The 21,918-nt window shown below is 33.4% G+C and overlaps 1 protein-coding gene across 1 annotated transcript in view; it reads right to left on the reverse strand.

The window, feature by feature from the left end:
* LOC149787837 (protein mono-ADP-ribosyltransferase PARP14-like) overlaps window positions 1–21,918 on the reverse strand; it is a 178,281-nt gene that overhangs the window by 127,064 nt on the left and 29,299 nt on the right. The window contains exons 3-8 of the mRNA XM_089974056.1: window positions 20,999–21,418; window positions 19,821–20,108; window positions 18,504–18,734; window positions 6,797–6,964; window positions 3,927–4,148; window positions 900–1,044 (exon numbers count right to left, since the gene is read on the reverse strand). Coding sequence (XP_089830182.1) covers window positions 900–1,044; window positions 3,927–4,148; window positions 6,797–6,964; window positions 18,504–18,734; window positions 19,821–20,108; window positions 20,999–21,418 — 1,474 coding nt within the window. The remainder of the gene's footprint in view (window positions 1–899; window positions 1,045–3,926; window positions 4,149–6,796; window positions 6,965–18,503; window positions 18,735–19,820; window positions 20,109–20,998; window positions 21,419–21,918) is intronic.

Here is a 21,918-nt window from a genome sequence, read left to right on the forward strand (position 1 = left end):
GGAAGTCAGATGGGTGTGATTTTCATTTAGGAGAAACTAGACATCATATAAAGTCTTTCAGCAAAATGCCATATCAATATTACCAACCACACAAGTGATAATAAGATTGTATATATTGTTACCATGGTAGCCATATTGGATGTCTATGAGGCAACATTTTCATTATTAGAGCTACTCCTGAATATCAGAGGGACATCATTTTCATTTAAGTTCAACAAGACACAATCAGAACTCTTTTCGTGTCAGAATGATGATCCATTAAGAAGAAGCAATAACAAGATTATCAAGATGGCAACCACAGCAACCATAATGGATGTCATGCAGATTTCTACCATTTTTATTTTGGATCAACTATGTTTGGACAGGTACTTAAAGCACAGCAAAACAAGCAGGTCATTTAGTGTCAAGGCAATTGGAATAAAGTGCCTTGCCCTTCAAGACATTGATGTTAGCCAACCTAAGATGATCCAGTGGCAGGATTTGAACCTGCACCTCTTTGGTCATCAGTTCAGCATGCAAACCAGTGAGCAACTGCAGCTCCTTAGGACAGTCTAGGCCCTATTATGAATGTGTATGTAAAACTTAATGGCAATCCCCCAAGTGGTTCTGTTTTGGTTTGATGCTTTACGGCGCTGGACACAAATAGGTTATTTAGTGCTGAAGATATTGTAAAGTGCCTAGCTCAAGGACACACCAAGTTAGGTGACAAGTTCCTCGCACATGACTTAACTTGTGCCAACAGGTGGACAACAGACAGAGAGATAATGGACAATAAGCCACAGCTTAAGCTGTTCTGCTCTATGACTATTAGAGCAAAAAAAAAAGGTTGTGCACCAAAATCAATTAAGTTATTTCTTTAAACAAAGAGGATTAATTCTTGATGTAACTTAGTTATCTACCTTAGTTTTGCAACATCCACAGGATTTGATAGGGCAGACTCTTCCTTGAACTCTGGCCTGTGACCCTTATTGATGGCCAAACCAAGGTCCTCAAAATAGGGCAAAACATCCACTTCATGATCACGATTTAACACAGACCTTGCATCTGGAAAATATGGATATGCAGTCAACTCTTATTAGATGAGGTTTATATAAAACAGAATAATCATGTTCCAGAAGAATTTCAGTAATAATTTTAGTAATTCATCAAGAGAAATTATGAACAATAATGGTGAGTAACATTTCTGTACATTGGTCTCACATATATTAAATAAATATACATGGTATTATGTTTGCTCTATTTATTTCACTATTACAACACGTGTCTCTGCTCATGAAGGAACTCTATGTACATAGGTCCTTTTAAAAGACCTGATTTACAAAACGTTTTAATGGAAACCATCTTGCTGCATAGCTATGACAACTGTCATGTGACCAATAATTGCTCACAGTGATTTTCAGTACTCCATCAACTAAAATTATGAGAAATAATGCTGATATTTCATTTTCAGTATCTTCATTTCATGTACATAATAAATATATAATGGATGTTATGTTTATTTCATTACTGTAACATTTGTCTCCACACCTGACAGAGATCCTACACATACATTGTCTTCCAACAGCCCTCATTTAAAAAAAAAAAACTATTGTATTGCCAAGTAACTAATAACTATTGTGTCCACATCACATAGGCTGCCAGAATTTAATAAAATTGTTTGATTTCATTTTGTTCACACACACACACACACACACACACACACACAGCAGTTAAAACAGCAACCTTTCAAGTGTAATGGTAAGGCCAATGTCAGTTTCCTCAGCAAGTGAGCTGGCTGCTTAATAGTGGTTCATGACAACAATAATTTCATTTAGCAACTTGTGCTCAATCAGGGATTCAGATATATTGGGTCATGGGCCCCTTGATAGATTAAAAACATGTCTGAATTTTAGTAATATGACACTAAGCAGTTTATAATACTAAATAAATTAACATAAAACTTATTTCTTCATTTAAGTCAACTCTTTATCTTCATTTTACCTAATTATTACTCAACTGAAGGTACAATCCACTATTTGATTCAGAGCAAATTTAGATGCTTATGATGGCCCTTTTGTGAAAGAAAGACATTTAATGCAGTTTCCTTTGATTCAGACTAATCTGAGTGAACTTCCAAAAAAGGAGTCAACAGAATGTTCATTAAACAAATTGTTGTGAAGACATATATTTGCATACAGTAAGACTGGTCAGCATTATCATGGTGTTAAATATACAGTCTGTATCAGTGTAATGAATCTAGCTGTATGAGTCTCTGTCAGTCAAATGCTAATCTACATAATGTACACTAAAGGTACAGAGCTGAATTCACAAACAGTAACTTGATGGGCATAGCAATGTAGAAAATTGCACCAATAATTTTGAAACTGCACTATTTGGAGGCATCATTCATATCTGCATACCTGTCACATCCCCAAGAGTTAAGGGTAGCTAAGAGTAATAATGTGTTTTAAGGCCCAAAGAGGGGTTATTGTAAACAACTAAAAATAACTTTGACTCACACAACTCGTTATCTGTTTACATAAGCCTTCAGAAAAATGAAAATTTAGATTTTATTAAAAGAGGAAAAAATGTTTTCAATGGAGCATTTACCACACTTTCAAACAAACAGACTTAGCAATGTCAAATATCATCACCACACACACACACACATAAACACACATACACACACACATATACGCACAGACTCACATAATCACAACAGAGTTTAGTTTTGCTGGGCTATACATGTTTTGACAATTGCCCACCCTTGCCTAAATTACAGCAACATTCAACATGTTTCCTTAAATAAAGAATAATTTCCACTCTATTCCAACTACTGAAATAATATCATGTTTTGCTTTGTTATATTTGGAGTAAAATCTGACTTCAAGCCAATAGTCTTTAATAAAGTGGGCTTAACGTGTATGTCTTCAATTTACCTCACTTTAAGCAAATTGAGTTGTTCCACTTCCTGTATTTTACTATGCAAAATTAGCACAATGGCTGTAACAAAGATTACACCATCACCCTAGATACTGTCTGCAGTCAGTTAAATGATCAGATCAATGGCAGCTGTTAATTTATGGCCTTGATATCTCTGAATCCATTCTAGGACAATACCAACTGCCCCAAGATGTTAGTTTTTTATGATCATCAAGCACAACTATTTACTGTTTATGCAGGTTATGGGCACATACTGTGGCAGCAAGAAATCTCTCTCTCTCTCTCTCTCTCTCTCTCTCTCTCTTCTACAAAATTAGAGAAAATCATTCTTTTCAACTCACATATTGTTTTGAAGGACACATAATGTTCTGACAGGTATATAAATTGAACTGAGTGGGCCATAATTAACTATCTGTGCCACAAAATTACAGCCTAGATTGAACTCTGAATTGGAATCTAAAAGGTGTCTATATAAAACAAGTACTTGCTTAATTATAGCTGACCTTTATAGCAGATTTTACTGCTGTTGACAGTGCTGGTGCAAGCAAATTATTTTACATAAAGTGCTAAACTCTATATTACATATGACCCCCAAAAGTAACAACATTTATACTTTTGGTGTTCTTACTAATGTAATAAACTGACTTAAGCAAGAATTTCTCAGAACAATGTTTCACATACAAGGTATACTATAATGTACAATCTTTATAAAAAAAAATCATCACACATAGTTGATGATGATAATAATGTCAATCTGTGTTGTCAATCAACAAAGTCACCCAATCAAAAGTTTCAGAAGGCAATCTAAAACAGCCATTTTTATTCCAACTCAACCCCTTATTGGTAATTACTAGACAACTGAAAATGTCAGGGACACATGTGAGATTCTAGCAACAAAACAGATGTCCCATCCAGAAAAGTTGAATCTAAATGCTGATGTGGACAAGATACAAATAATAAACAAAACAAGTAATGAATTTTATCTTGAACAATGTTGAACCTACCTTCAACATTCTTAAATGTAACTAGTAAATAACCCTCTTTAATCCATATCTTGCGGAGTTCACCACCATCACTGGCCTCATGATTGCTAAAATACTGTTCATAGTAGTCCTTTAGGCCCCCTTCAAAACTTTCATTGGGTTTTGGCACAACCTGCAGCGTCTGGGGCTCAGACACCTGCTTGGCTGTTGGACATGTTTTCATTGTCCTCACTTGACCTAAAGCTAATGACAAATTCAGAGAGTAAAGACAAGGAAGTGACCTATCACATGTGAGGAGATGGCACAACCTATTTATTAGCATAGGATTATATATATGCAACTGAATCTTGACTTGTTGACAGTAAGTCAATGATAACTGTGGTACAAAGAAACCTTCCTTAAGAGACATCTTCAAATAAAAAAACATGCCATATCATGTATCATGTTAACAGACTCATTTTTATAATTTTCTCATCCTTGTTACCTATACATAAAGGTCACTTGACCATAAAGTACAGTTTGTCATCAGTTGATTATAATCTATAGACAGGATTAATTATATAATACTTTGCAACAATTTAAATTTTCAAGAAAACTGACATGTAATGTGGAGTGATGTTAGGAATTTATATATAGTTGTTTTATAGCAAGAACTATAAGTGAAAGGTCGGACAAAATTCTCTTAATGACTCATGCCTAATGAGTGCAAATGTATGGTCAGTGGTCCATTCAAACAAAATGCCTATATAACACAATTTTTTGATTCATCAAATATGAAAATCTGCTGCAGAAAAATCAAAGTGAGAAATGTGGATGCCATCATGATATCTTGTCTCTTCCTATGATGTCTGCCATAAAGATTTACAGTTTGCTATTATTCTACAATATTTTGATAGTGTGTTAGTATGTGGATAAATAGTGGTCTTAAAAAGTTGAGAAATATTAATGGTGGCTTTATTGTCCAATCTTAATTTTACAGACTCTGTTGTCACTGGCAACATTTAATTTGTTGCAGTAAAATCACCATAACTATCCTCAATACTTAAATAAAAGACTTCTTTCCTAATTAGGATCTGACTGTCAGGAGGACAGAGACAGTGATTCTTCAGCTTATTCATAAAACAAAATTGGCATCAACTTTTGTGACATTCATCTTCACCTCCTGACCTACTTCCTGCAAAAGATCTTTGATGTCTCCTAGTAAATTATGTGCATGCACTGTTTTAAATATCCACTAATTCAAACAGGAAATGTAGCTCTTATGTAATTTTTGGTCAAACTGTATCATCAGGAATCTTCAAATTCTCAAGTTTAACCAAGGAAGCATGTTCCACAAGTATAACAAGAGAAAGAACCATTAGCATGAAAATAAAATGACTGGTTCATGTTCCATATTTATTAAATCAGATAAAGCCATCAGAATAAATTATATAATAACTACTTATTGTTCCCCACAAATAGCATGATATAAAGCCATTAGCATGAATACAAAATGACTGGTTCTACTTGTATAACATAAGATAAAGCCATTAGCATGAATATAAACTGACTGGTTCCACTTCCACATGTATAGCATGAGCATGAGATAAAGCCATTAGCATGGATACAAAAGAACTGGTTTATGGTCCACATATATAATATGAGATAAAAAGCCACTAGCATGAATATAAAATAACTGATTCATGTTCCTCAAGTATAATGTGAAATAAAGCCATTAGCATGAACATAAAAGTAGGATGTTTCATGTTCCACATTTATACCATGAGATAAAGCCATTTGCATGACTGGTTCATTGATAATGGACAACATTGTTATATCTTCTACATGTATCATATGTGATAAACCAATGAATATCCAATCATACATTCATAGATTAACAACACTGTTGTGTATTCCACTTGTACAATATGAGATCAAGCCATTAGCATGAGTATCAATTAATCCATAAGTTCATGGATAATGATCAACACTGTCACATGTTTCATATGCACAGTATGTGACAAACAACTAACATGAATATCTAACTGCAAGTTCATGGACAATGGACAATGCTATTGTATGTGCCACACATATATCATGTGAGAAAGCCCATGCACATCAAACCAATGGTTCAAGAATATTACACAAACTGTTTCATGTTTCACATGTATAAATGAGATAAAGTCATTGGTGTGAACATCAACTAGAGAAAGCCATTAGCATGAATATCAAACTATAGGTTCATGCATTATGGACAACACTGGTGTATGTTCCACATGTATAATATAACTTAAGGACAGTGAACAGGTTTATGGACAACAATGTTGCTACTAAAATTCATTTTCTTCAGTGATCAGCGTGGCTTTACTTATGCATGTATGCTGCAAGTTGTCCAATATTGCACTTTCTAACTGAATACTGGATTTTTAAAACTGCTTTATGTAAAGTAATTAAATTTATTAATAACTCTTTTATGATTTTCTAATTACCCTATTCAATATAATACATATATGACATGATAAATACACTTCCCTCATTAAGTATAAACTTTCTTTTAAAATATTTTTTCAACTAACACATTCTTCTTAACCCACCCATCCACTTACCAGCCTCTATCACTGTGTGGGTTGATAATGATGAACCATATGAACGATATTCACTAATCTCAACTGATATAAACGTCAGTGTTTGCTAAAACTTTTACATGAAAAATAATGAGTTCAGAGTCAATAAAGCAAGATTATACCACCTAAAAACATTTGCTAATTTCAAACATCTGGTAAAATAATTTTAGTGATTATGGCCATCATAATACTGTCAGAAAAGACATCAGTCTGCCTCAACTTTACTTGAAGAAATGACAAAATGTGATGTTTTATCTAAAGTGCACTCTATATTAGAAAACAATTTACCAATTTGGGATCTGAAAACAACAACAGCCTTGAATGGATTTGTTCCATAGTAGACTTGGAATGGTTTTTGACTTAGCCTGTGTTCCAAATCAAGTTTTAACTTCTCCTCATCAGTGTCTTTTTGAATGTTCTCAAAAAGGTAAAACTGTTTGACACTGGACCTTGGGTCTGAAATGGAAAACAAATGGTCACATTTTATTTATCATGTGTACTTCTAGATTTTCCCTTAATGGGACTGATGCTCTACTTTCTGAAAATATTTTCCAAGACCTCAAGATAAGACCATTTCATTTAAGCTGCCTTGTGTTGAAACAACCTGTGCTATTCTTGAGTGGTAAGATTTCCAAATTAGCCAGTGTTCTTGAGTGGTAAGATTTTCAAATTAGCCACTATGATATTCTTGAGTGGTAAGATTTCCAAATTAGCCAGTGTTCTTGAGTGGTAAGATGTTCAAGTTAGCCACTGTGATATTTTTGAGTGGTAAGATTTCCAAATTAGCCACTGTGATATTCTTGAGTGGTAAGAATGTCAAATTAGCCACTGTGATATTCTTGAGTGGTAAGAATGTCAAATTAGCCACTGTGGTATTCTTAAGTGGTAGGAATGTCAAATTAGCCACTGTGATATTCTTGAGTGGTAGGAATGTCAAATTAGCCACTGTGATATTCTTGAGTGGTAGGAATGTCAAATTAGCCACTGTGATATTCTTGAGTGGTAATATTTTCAAATTTGCCACTGTGATATTCTTGAGTGGTAAGAATGTCAAATTAGCCACTGTGATATTCTTGAGTAGTAATATTTTCAAATTTGCCACTGTGATATTCTTGAGTGGTAAGAGAGTCAAATTAGCCACTGTGATATTCTTGAGTGGTAATAATTTCAAATTTGCCACTGTGATATTCTTGAGTGGTAATAATTTCAAATTTGCCACTGTGATATTCTTGAGTGGTAAGAATGTCAAATAAGCCACTGTGGTATTCTTGAGTGGTAAGAATGTCAAATTTGCCACTGTGGTATTCTAGAGTGGTAAGAATGTCAAATTTGCCACTGTGATATTCTTGAGTGGTAAGAATGTCAAATTAGCCACTGTGATATTCTTGAGTGGTAAGAATGTCAAATTAGCCACTGTGGTATTCTTGAGTGGTAGGAATGTCAAATTAGCCACTGTGATATTCTTGAGTGATAGGAATGTCAAATTAGCCACTGTGATATTCTTGAGTGGTAATATTTTCAAATTTGCCACTGTGATATTCTTGAGTGGTAAGAATGTCAAATTAGCCACTGTGATATTCTTGAGTAGTAATATTTTCAAATTTGCCACTGTGATATTCTTGAGTGGTAAGAGAGTCAAATTAGCCACTGTGATATTCTTGAGTGGTAATAATTTCAAATTTGCCACTGTGATATTCTTGAGTGGTAAGAATGTCAAATTAGCCACTGTGATATTCTTGAGTGGTAGGAATGTCAAATTAGCCACTGTGATATTCTTGAGTGGTAGGAATGTCAAATTAGCCACTGTGATATTCTTGAGTGGTAATATTTTCAAATTTGTCACTGTGATATTCTTGAGTGGTAAGAATGTCAAATTAGCCACTGTGATATTCTTGAGTGGTAAGAATGTCAAATTAGCCACTGTGATATTCTTGACTGGTAATAATTTCAAATTTGCCACTGTGATATTCTTGAGTGGTAAGAATGTCAAATTAGCCACTGTGATATTCTTGAGTGGTACTAATTTCAAATTTGCCACTGTGATATTCTTGAGTGGTAAGAATGTCAAATTAGCCACTGTGATATTCTTGAGTGGTAAGAATGTCAAATTAGCCACTGTGATATTCTTGAGTGGTAAGAATGTCAAATTAGCCACAGTGATATTCTTGAGTGGTAATAATTTCAAATTTGCCACTGTGATATTCTTGAGTGGTAGGAATGTCAAATTAGCCACTGTGATATTCTTGAGTGGTACTAATTTCAAATTTGCCACTGTGATATTCTTGAGTGGTAAGAATGTCAAATTAGCCACTGTGATATTCTTGAGTGGTAAGAATGTCAAATTAGCCACTGTGATATTCTTGAGTGGTACTAATTTCAAATTTGCCACTGTGGTATTCTTGAGTGGTAAGAATGTCAAATTAGCCACTGTGATATTCTTGAGTGGTAATAATTTCAAATTAGCCACTGTGATATTCTTGAGTGGTAAGAATGTCAAATAAGCCACTGTGGTATTCTTGAGTGGTAAGAATGTCAAATTTGCCACTGTGATATTCTTGAGTGGTAAGAATGTCAAATTAGCCACTGTGGCAGTCATATTGTACGTAAGATTGTTCTATTTTCATTAAGGAAAAAAATAAACAGCATTTTTCAAGAATTTTTGTGAAAATCCTATGCCACTCTGACCATACCATCAGGAGAAATAAATGACAATATTTTCAATATGTTCATTATGACACCTATACTGGATGTCTTGGTGTCATAATTTTCATTTAGTACAAACAAAATATCATATGATATCTTCTGGTGAAAACCCTATTTCAATAGGACCAGTAATTCTAGAGGTCTAGTGATTAGGTTTTCAAGATAGCTGTTATGGTGGACATACTGAATGTCAGAATTTTTATTCAGGACCAAGTTGTCACAATAAGAAGTCTTCTGGTAAAAGCCACTTCAATATGACTTAAGAAGTTAGAAGGAACAGATACAGAATGATTTTCAAGGTGGCTGCAATGCAGCTTTACTTGAGGCCAAATTTCATTCATGACCAAATATACATCTTAGTCAGACTGCTATATTGTATGTATGATTGCCATCATTTTCATTTAGAACCAGGTAGACATCATAAAAAGTTTTTCAGTGAAAACCTCAAGTTGATGTGGCCTTCCATTTTTAGCAGGAGTAGCAGTAACAAAACTTTCCAGATGGTTGCTGTGGCAACAATACCAGATGTCTGTGCAGCACCATTGTTTATTTAAAAACAACTAGATCTTGGGATAAATGTTTATCTAAACTTAATGGTAATCTTCCAAGTAGTTTAGAAGGAGTATTGATAAAAGTTGATGCTAACTGATGGACCAATACTGGATGATGGACAACTGGACATCCCATAAGCTCCTCTAGTCTATGACCAGTAGAGCTAAAAACAAAAACATCATTGCAAATCCCATGCTGTTTACTCTATATATTATAAGGATAAATACAAACAGATACACATACAGTATTCATCCCCCCACACACACATGTAGTATAGAGTACTTGCTTTCTACCCCTCCCCATCTGCAGCGATTCATAGGACATAATGCAAAATCAAAATCACATACATGTTTCATCTTCCTGCTCTGACCACATATATTAAGTCTGGTTATTAAATATTTGATATTTTATAGTAATTGAACTATCTGTGCATCTGAATTTAAAAATATTCTCCCCAGAACCCCCAAAGACAGGAGCTAATGATGATATTTTTCTTGCAGATGGTTACCAGAATTACAAAATGACAACAAAGTTTCATATATATGCCATCCTGCAATTGTTCTGGAGATGTAGTAATGGACAGAAACACTGATAAATGGAGGGTATCACAATGCTTCAATGCATAACAAGAGGCCATTGAAGGGACTGATGTTCAACTGGGCAAAGAGAATTTCCATGAGTTCAAAATAACACCATCTCTTCCTTTTATATGCTGCAAACATTTTGGCTGTGGTGGAAAAATTTTGATGTCAGAGTGGCAACATTATCATTCTCCACCTAGCAAACATCATTAGAAGTCTTTTGGATGAAAATCCCATGTCAGTATAAACATCATTCAGGGAAGTAACAACAACAACATTTTCAAGACATCCATCGTAGAAGCCATACTGGATGAATGATTGGCATCAACTTCATTTAGGGCCAACTTGGTATCCTAAGAAGTATATTGGTGAATACAAAATGATGATATAATGATCCATTTGGAATGAGTAGAAATAACAGTAATTTCAAGATGACAGGATCAATTTGCATCACTTTCAATTAGAACAAACTGGACACAATAAGAACGGATGAAAACCCAATTTCAAAATAGCATTCCATTTAAGAAGAGTAGCAACAACAAGATTCTCAAGATATCCACTTTGGTGGCAATGCTGGTTGTCAGAGTCTCAAGATATCCACTATGGTGGCAATGCTGGTTGTCAGATATGCATTCTTTTAATTTTAACAAGACATTATAATTTGACTTCTGGTGAAAAATCCATGTTGATATGACTCTCTATTCTGGATAAGTAATAATAACAAGATTTTTAAGATGGTAGTTATGGTGGCCATATTGGATATTTATGACCAACTAGACATAATTAGAAGTTGACTGGCAAAAGTGCAATATTAATATGACCAGCCATCCAGAAGAATGAGCCTAGGAAGATTTTCATTATGGCCATAGTGGTAGCCATTTTGGTGATCAGATCAGCACCATTTTCATTTGCAACCAACATGGCATCACAAAAAGTCTTTCAGTGAAAACCCAATGCTGATATGATCATTGAAAAGAAAAGTAGCGATAAAATTTTCAAGATTGCCACTGTGGTGGCCATATTGCAGGTCAGATTGATAAAAAAAAATATTTTGGACCAACAAAACATCCTAAGAAGTATTTTAGCAAAAACCTCATTTGATATGAATGTCCATTCAGATGAGTAGTGATAACAAGGTTCTCAAGATGGCAGCAATGGCAAACTATACTGAATGTGTGAGTGGCACCATTTTCATTTAGGACCATCATAAAAGTCTTCAGATGTGAACACCATGTCAGGATGAAGTTTTGTTCAGAAGGAGTAGCCAAAACAAGATTTTTAAGTTGGTTGCTATGACTGCCATATTGGAAGTAGTGATAGGATTTTTAAGATGGCCACTAGTGATTCAGAAGGAGTAGCCAAAACAAGATTTTCAATGATGTCAATCTGTCTATTTTCAGATATCAAACTGGCAGCATTTTCGTTTAAAACTAAACAGATATCAAAAGAAGTTAATATGATTTCTGTTCAGGAGAACAGTAATAATATTTTAAATATGACTGCCATGGTGGTCATATTAGATGTCAGATCAGCACTGTTTTCAATTAGCATCAATTAGACATTAAAAAATGTTTTTTTGTGAAACCCCATGTTGATATGACCATCAATTTAGAAGTAGCAATAAGAACATTTTCAAGATGACCACTGTGTTGGACATATTACACATATTAGATTGGCACCATTTTTATGTATGACCAACCAGACATCATGAGAAGTGTTTTAGTGATAACTTCATACTGATATGACCATTCATTCTGGATAAGTAATGATGACAAGAGTTTCAAGATAGTTGCCTTGGCAGCCTGATGCGCTGTCCAAGCATCACCATTTTCACTTTGGACCAACTAGTCCATGGGATGAATCCTACAAGTAATTTTGGAGTGATCAAAAAAAACTTGTGATAATGGACAGAAGGACAATAGATATGAGACTAAAAAGGCATCCCATCAGCTTTTTAGGTCTATTACCAGTACAGCTAAATTAAAAGATAAAACAGAAGAAATTTGTGAATGTGCTGGTGTGTGTGTGTGAGGGTAACAGGATTGTGTCAAGCCTTCCTGTACAGTAAAATTATTATGATACAAATGAATACTACAGGTATCGAGTTAATAGGTCTTAGCAGTTTTCTTGGGTTTATTCCACTCAAGTGAGAACATTAGAATAATACACCAATTAATGTAACAAAAAGAAAGTCTTCAGCTGCTAGGTATAACCAACCTATGCATGTGTATATGTGACATTTATTCTATGACAACTCCATGGTTTAACAAAAAAAATTGGTCTCATTAAAAAAAATTATATCAGAGATATCTCACAGGATGAGGACAAATATAACAGCAGTTCAATTTCTCACAGAATTATAAGTTTCTGATGCTAAATTTGTTATACCACCAAGCAGATATGGCTTTACATCTGCCTGTCTATGTGCCATGAAACTGGGTAAATATTATGCACATCAATTATACATACATGTATCAAAAAATCACTGTGATCCCACAACTATTCAAAAAAATCACTGTCATCTCACAACTATTCAAAAAATCACTGTCATCCCACAACTATTCAAAGAGGTTTTGCCTTTTCTGACTTGCAGCTAAATGCAGAGTATGACAGGATTTTGTTGACACAACTAGTCTCAAAAGATTTCAGTGGATCACCAGGAAACGTGGTAAATAATAATGATCATCATTTTAAAATGTACATACAGACAAATACCTTAATTGCCCCTGCAGTTTTGGGTACAATTATTGCCCTTTTTGAATTGTAGTTTAATGCCACAATCTTGTCAGTACAAGTCCCAAAATTCTGGATGGATAATTATTATGCTCATCACTTGAAGATGCACAGGTCAACAAATCACAATGATCCTGCAGTTTATATAAGAGTTACTGCCCTTTTTTCATCTAGCAGCTGAATGCAGTGTATAACAGAATCTTCTGAGCACAACTAGCCTCACAAATTTCAGTGGATTGCAATGAAACTTGAAAAATGTCATGACCATCATCTAAAAATGTGCATATCAACAAATCACTGCTATGACTTTTGTTACAGTTATTGCCCTTCTTAACTTGGATTCTTATGTAGTGTATAACATGACCAAATCTTGTGAAATAACTAGTCACAGTTTTCAATGATTTGCTATAAAATTTGTGAGTGTTGTGAACATCATTTCAAGATACACATATTGACAAATTACTGTCCTTCCACAATTCTTGCTTAAGTCATTACCCTTTGCAGATGAATGCAGTATTTTTCTCCTGTTTTCCAAAACAGGAACCTGAAGGCCAATTAGGTTGAGTTTATTATAGGCCCTTTGCACTTTCAAAGTACTCTTCAAATTATTTGATTATTTACTAATTACTTGTGTTATGTATATTTAATGTGTATTATTTGTTGGCTTTTCTTAATGATCATCATATGTTATGCACATCTGTATTTTGTATTTGACTTTGTTCAAAATCAAGCTAATGGTGTTCCTGACCAGAGACATTTTTTTGTAAACAACATAATATAACATAATACATAGCTAATATTTCTCTGAGATCATATATTAAATGTTCCAATCAATATTAATGAAGGCAAACATTTTTAATGGAATCTGAATGTAGGATATCAGTTTTTACTTAGAAATACTTTTTGACAACTTTGAATGTTTCAGAGGAGACATACCTACATATTAACCCCATTATTGTGTCTTAGCTTTTTATATCAATGTTGTTTACTTGAAAAATTACTCATTACTGTCTTAATATCTGAAGCAGAATCAGAGTTATTGTTATGTTCAGTATTTTAATTTGGACAGATTTCTTATTCAAATTATTATTCACTGGAATCATGAAGAAAGTGTTAAATAATATTCTTGGACTAAAACATTAATTTAAAATTACAGTGAATTCAGACAAGAACATTTTGGATTATATTAATGCGATACATCAAAAGAATGTTAGCACATTGCAACACTCCACATCATTAGCACATTCGAGATCAACAAATTCAATATCAGAATTTATTTGGAATACCACAAGAATTAAATTAGAACATCAAACAATTGAACTTGTGATATCACTTTTAGGTCTATTTGAATTCACAAAACTGTAAGTTCTTTTTAAATTTTCATTTTGTATTCCAGGGAAATAAATTATTTGTTGAATTTTACAAAATTTGTTGTTCTTCACTCTTTTTTGTTACTTAGGTTAAGACCATAGAGTCATAACACTTGCTTATGACATCACCACATATCTGAACAGTGACTTCAAATTACTTAAGTAAATTTATACAAGTAGCTAATTTATAGTACCTGTTTATATTCACTAGAAGAATTTCTACATTACATTTTAATTTTTTTGTAAAAAGCTCTATCATATTTACAGTAAATGCATCGATAGAGATTTACAAACTTTGAAGCCAGATCCTCATTCATCTCCAGTCTGGAGTACAAGTAATTAGCAAAGTTATCTATTTAAAGTTGTGAAAATAAGAAGCCTCATTTTAACAGCAATCAGTGCATTCTGCGACAGATTTTATAGCCTTGGCAAACACGTGGCTTTGCCATTTCAGGCAATCTACATTACTGATTGATTTGTTTTAGCTTATGCCTAATACCAAAGAAGTTAAAGAACATGGTGGATCGGGGGGGGAGGGACTATCAAGGAGAAAAAAAAATCCACATAGATAAACCAAACAGACATAGAAAATTGGGGATTATTTTTTAACTGTACATCAAAAAATACACTTGTATCTACCATAGATACCCATTTCACAACTAAATTTGCATAATAGTAGGCATTTATGCTGAATTACAAAAAATGATATGTATGTAATACTATGGAGAAATTAACAGCTGCAACATGTGGGAAAAAGTTCTTTTTCTTACAAAAGCATATACTAACTGTCCCCACCCTTTTCAACTTCATTTATTATTGCTTTTAGTTGACTAACCAAAAATTTGTTCATGTGACTCAAAGCTAAGTTTTGGTTCCCAAATATTTGGTTCTTTTTAGGCATTTATGGGCATAATTTATTAATTTTACACTGTTTGCCTAATTGCTAAACCCTATATAAATACACACTTGGATCCACGTTCTTTGGCAACAAAATGTTTCTTTTTATTCACGTCATCTTCTTAAGAATGATAATTGGGTAAAATACGACAAATTTGTAACTAAACTGATAAACTATATTCGAATGAATGTTTTCAATATTTGTCATATAGATTAAAACAATGTACTGAACCAAATAAATAAAAATCTGTGTACACTATAAATAATACATACAAATCCATCCTCTACTGAAAATATTTAAGTGATTACACATTTTACATCACTTCATAGTGTCCATTTGGTAATATTACATGTAAACTCAACAGATGACCAAACCAACAATTCTAAATACATTTAATAGGCTGTTTGTTATGTAATGCAGCATTACGTGCTTCATAGAGCCCACATAAAATGTTTCCCTGATCATGGATCATGCATTTCAATACAACAAGATGTCACGGTCCATATTTAAATATAAAATTATTCATATTTTTTGGAAAATCACATCAAGTGTAATTTTTGAAAGATAAATCTGATAATATCCCCACCCCAGTAATGCACAGAGAAAATACAAACAGTGATGATGAAGATTCAGATAAATTCATCTGTTACAAACTATAAAGCCATCTGTTAACCCACACAAGGTTTCATTTTATTTAAATAAAATGTGTTTTTACATGTCAGAGAGAGAGATTGTACACAGTAACTTTTATTTCAACATAGCTTACATTGTCAACCTGGAAACAGACACTGATAATTAGAGAGAATAATTTTTAAACGAGTTATATTTTTCTTCAAATTGGAATTTGTCTCCTGACAAAATTTCAAAATAAAACTGAATCAGCTCTCTATTTGAAATAAGTATAAAGGTAATTTGCTCTGCAGTACTTCATGCTGAATTTAGCAAGAATTTATATAATAAATTCATCTGCTAGTAGAGTGCTTTTCTTAATTTACTATTATCTATTGTCAAATCTGATCATAATTAACATGTACAAATTTAATGCTTCAAAATTTTATTCGAAAGGGAGTCAAATTAGTGAGCATTACTGCAATAACATTTGCAACTACCACAGAATTAACAGGAAATATTCAAGATAAACAGGAAAAAAAAGGGATTTACAATCTTTGGAGACAAAACCTCTTCTGCCTCCAGTGTGGAATTAAGGAAGTTTTACAAGGGATACCTGCTTAAAGTCTTGAAAAATAAAAACTACATTCACTAGAATACAAAGTGAAAACTTAAAAATAATTTAGAATATGATAAATGAAATCAGAAATAGTCCTAAAGGTTCTATCACATGTCCAAAAGAATCTAGTATTCTAAATGACTTCCAATGGCCCAATGAATTCCATTCTTTGTGCTGATGTGCAAATAATCTGTAATAGTTTGATATGCTAATAGTCTGAATGTATCACAGTGATATAATCTACAATGTCTTTACATGAGTTCCAAAATAGTTACTTATTCCTGAAGTTTATGAGCACCTTGTAATTGCAATTAATAATAAATAAATAAAATCCTCTCCACTCAATCAGTGAACACAGCTTAATGACTCCACTAAGACTATGTTTAAGATAGGAATAACTAATTCTCATGTAAAGATCTCTTATATAAAAAAAACCTAATATGCAATCTCAGATTCAGAAAGAGGATTGAATAATTATTTCTAGATCATTCCAACATGTCAGCAAGGTCAGGTCCTTTAGCAGCTAACCAGTCAGACATTAGATCACCTGGTTTTCTTAGGGGGAAACCATTACCTGAACTCAAATCACATTAAATTCATCAACAAGATTTCTTCTACAGCTTCCAAGGTCAAAAGGCTGAAATAACAAGCTTACTCCCAAATAATGACCTCATCTGAAAGTACAAAGCCACTATCTTGAAGCTATGCAATGTGTTCAAAAATTACCCTGATAATCAAAAATCATAAAAATGACCACATAATACAGATATACATAACAATGTATAAATTCCCCTCCCCTTATACAAGGAGGTTTAAGGGTCAAAAAGATTTTTAGATAAAATACAAAAGTATGAAAACATGCTACTTTTCTCAAGATTTAATTTCAACTGTAAACCATAATGTTCAAAAGGTAATTGGGGGTATTGTAAAGTGGGAGTGGTTTAAAGTGTGATATCCAAAAATATTAAATATCCTGATGAGGAAAAAGAAGTCGCATATACCTTAATTGTCATCATATCCACTTGTACATTAAGAAGTAAACACTTCTCTTTTTTATCAAGACTGACAATACATATCCATTGTTAAGAATACATGTCTTGAGCCCAATAACTTAGTGTTAAGGAAGTAGATGATAAAACCTGTTTTCATGGAACTTACCATCACGTCTGCTTTGTGTCTCATTATGACTTAACTCTGTACTTGAAATCAGTCTAAAATGGATCATATATGTGCTTAGTGTTCAGGTTCACTATATTGGTACAGAGAATGAAACTTGTCAGTTGAAAGGTCAAACATACATAATGGAAACTTGCTCTTCTGACAGAGACAGTTTATGATGGCATTGGTTTGGGCTTAATATGACAAGCTTTGTTCTCACAATATTCATTTACCCAAATAATGTTTCTCAAGCATACTGTTTAGGTATTACACTGAACACAGTGTACATTGACCAAACTCTGAAAATGCAAAGAAGACTTCAATATTTACATGGAGTTTCATGAATACAGTATACAATTTACATTCAATTACCCAAACTCTGAAAACTCAAGGGAGATTTTGTTCACAATTTTCATCATATAGTACACCAGGGGTCTCAAACACACAGCCTATGGAATGCATGTGGCCCATGGAATTATTTCCTTTGACCCACAATGACACCTGGAATTCAAAAAATAATTAATTGTGCAAATGAAAAGGTTCCAGTGATCCAGGGATAATTAACAGTCCTCATGTGGCCCACATGATGATTTGAGTTTGAGACCCATGGTGTACACTGACCTACCCAAACCCTGGAAATTTGAGTTTGAGACCCATGGTGTACACTGACCTACCCAAACCCAGGAAAATTGAGTTTGAGACCCATGGTGTACACTGACCTACCCAAACTCTGGAAATTTGAGATTGAGACCCATGGTGTACATTGACCTACCCAAACTCTGGAAATTTGAGGGAGACTTCTTCACATCAAGTTTTCCTGAATACAAGTCAATAATCAGGAAGAGTGGCTTGGTAATGTCACGGATATTAAAGGTTGTATTTTTGGAGTCTAATGTCACATTGTGTATCAGCATTCCATTCTTGTCAAGACTGATCAGAAATTTGTCCCTGTATTGATGAATGTAGATTGGAGAACAGAACCATGTAAATTCCTGCAAACCATCTGAAGAATAAAAAATATTGGTTAAAATGATGATAGAGAGATTTTGCTTTTAATTATCAAAAAGTAACTCAAAACACAAATAAATTGGTGCAGTTTAAGATAAATGGGGAAACATTTAGTTCTGAGGGGTCAGTTCTGATCAAAGAAAATAATTAATGACAAAGACTGTAGGGTACAACCTGTGTAAAAAAAAACAACACAACAAAAAAAAAGCAAGATATACCTATTCTATGAGAATGCACTTAGTGACATGTACTCATATCATCAAACACATGACATCACCAGTCTCTGCTGTCTTCTCAGTGATTATAAAAATCAAGCAAATATGTTTGCAGCCATATTGACAATAATTCTAATCTTATAGCATATGCTTCACAGTCAGCCATAAATGGTGTGATGTACATTAAAATACAAAGTTTAAACATAACAAAATCCATTATTAAAGCAATGTCTGTTCATATGTCCAACCTTTACATGTCCTTTTATTCTTTACTTCTGAATTACGACTGTTAGAACAATCAATATTACTGAGTATCTACTTATCATCTAAGTGTAACATTAGTCTCATGACAAAAAGTAATAATCTTCATGAAGATCACCTAAGTGTAACATTTAGTCTCATGACAAAAAGTAATAATCTTCATGAAGCTCACCTAAGTGTAACATTTAGTCTCATGACAAAAAGTAATAATCTTCATGAAGATCATCTAAGTGTAACATTAGTCTCATGACAAAAAGTAATAATCTTCATGAAGATCATCTAAGTGTAACATTTAGTCTCATGACAAAAAGTAATAATCTTCATGAAGATCACCTAAGTGTAACATTTAGTCTCATGACAAAAAGTAATAATCTTCATGAAGATCACCTAAGTGTAACATTAGTCTCATGACAAAAAGTAATAATCTTCATGAAGATGGAGAAAAGTTTCAAGAAGAAAATTCACTTCATTGGGGGGATATGTATGATCAGGTATTATTTCTGTATGAAAATTAGTATTGGGAAGACAAAAATTCATCACAAAAAAATTAAATGGAGAAAGAGACCTTTTCAAGCAAGAGATATTTTTGTTGCTAAAAATATCACCTTTTTTATGAAAGTTTCCAGCTTCAACAGAAAACTTCTCTCCAAAATCATCTTGGGTCAAAGATTTTGGGTCTATGGTGGACAACCCAAATCGAAAAAATCCATAATTCTTCATATTCTCTTCAATGATATCCCATGTCAGGATGTAGGTGTGCAGTGGCTGTATTGGCTGATCAAGAATAAGAAATCCATCCTTCTGATGTTCAGTTTGGAGCAATTTGATCTCGTTGTGGTTAACTACAAGTTTATTTCCACAGACTTCACTCCAAGGGCAAAAGCAGTTTTGATCTAAAAGAAAATGAATAAAAAATAAGGATGCCTTAATTAGATGTTGCTTAAACAAGAATGTACTTTTTAAAACACATGATGTATCCCAAAATATGCTGTAGATACATCATAACCCTTGACCACATGGCCCTATCAAGGGAATGACAAAGAGAACGTAATATTACTGATGGCAAGAAATACGTTGTTGAGATCACACATAATAAAGCCTATCAATGAATCTTTGCCCATCTTAAAACATATTTAAGGTCATGTAACCCATTAAATATACTATATTTAGTTACTTTTCTACTACCTTATTCAATTGTTTTATTTCTTAGGATGAATTATAGGAATCAACCACAATTTTAGTAGCTTTCTGTTTAAACAAAAATACTCCAAAGTAATATATGGCATTACTGTCAATATTTTTCAGAACAAAATGGACAAACCTATAACATGGCACACCCTTATAGATCCCATTAATATGCCCCAGAAACAAAACATAAACATTGACAATTGGTCTTATCAAAGATTATGACTTGGGAAAGTAGGTCATGAGGACTAAAGTAAAATCCTATATTCCAAATACATATGAACTAGATAAGTGTTGTTCAAATGTAAGTGGTTAACAAAATTATTATTAAACTGTATGCAACTTCTTGGCACAAGGATCCAATAAGTGGCAAGACCCAGGGCAAAAATGGCAACAAAGAGCATTCTCTGACCCTAATAATTACAAAGCAAAATATGATAGATCACAAAAATTAGATACTCCATAATGTTTAATGCCTAATCCCTGCAGAATTTTGGAAGCTTCATACTTTGATCTTTGCACTAAAGAGTCACTTATATGATAAAAGGCATTAGATGTAATTTGCAAACTGAAAATTCAAATTTTAAAGAATATTTACCGTCATGGACAGATATCGCCACATCACCATAGACAATCATGACAAAAAGCCAGACTGGTTTATCGGTCACTAGACTATGTGTCTGAAGATTTCGTGTACCATCAGAATAACTAAGTGTATTCAATGCATCAACACTCAGGAACCTTTTGTAATTGTCTTTCTTTGCATCAAATGCATCTTCAAACTCAATAATCTTTGACACTACTGCCACTGAGGATGATGCTGGGTCTTTTTCACTGAGTCCAATTTTGATGACACCAGTGCCTTGGGCCTCCAAGGTAATGGTCCATTGTCCTGGCCCAAACTTATGACTATTAATACATGTGATGTCTACTTCATCTTCTTTGCCACCAGTAAACAATGCAAGATCCCTATTAAATTCTATCTTTTGTCCTCTACAGTGAAGGCTAAACTTTTCATCTGTAAAAAAAAAGATGGATTGCAAATGACCTAATTTTAAAGAGAACAAAGGTCTTATAATGGAACTGATACTTTGTCTAAAAAAACAAAATTTCTATTAATTCAAGATATGACTATTTCTTCTTTTTAACTGCTGAGTGTCTAAAGCATCTCTGATATTTTTGTCAAATTCAAGATTTTTACATTAGCCAATGTGACAGCTGTGTTTGATGTAAGTTAAGCACCATTTTATGTTAGGAGCACCAAAACATCATTCAATTTTCTTGGTGAAAATCCCATGTGAATATGAACATCTATTCAGACTAAACAGCCATAAGAAGATTTTCAATGTGGCTGCCTTAGATCAGTACCATTAAAATTTATGACATGATAAACATCATGTAAAGTATTTTGGTGAAAACCCCTCATCAATATGATTGTCCCTCACAGATCAGATCAGTAGCAGTAACAAGAGTTTTAAAATTTCTACCATGGTGGCATTAATAGCAGTCAGATCAACA

This window comes from Sinohyriopsis cumingii, chromosome 11 (assembly GCF_028554795.1).
Source record: "Sinohyriopsis cumingii isolate HCF-2022 chromosome 11, ASM2855479v2, whole genome shotgun sequence".
Taxonomy (NCBI): domain Eukaryota; kingdom Metazoa; phylum Mollusca; class Bivalvia; order Unionida; family Unionidae; genus Sinohyriopsis; species Sinohyriopsis cumingii.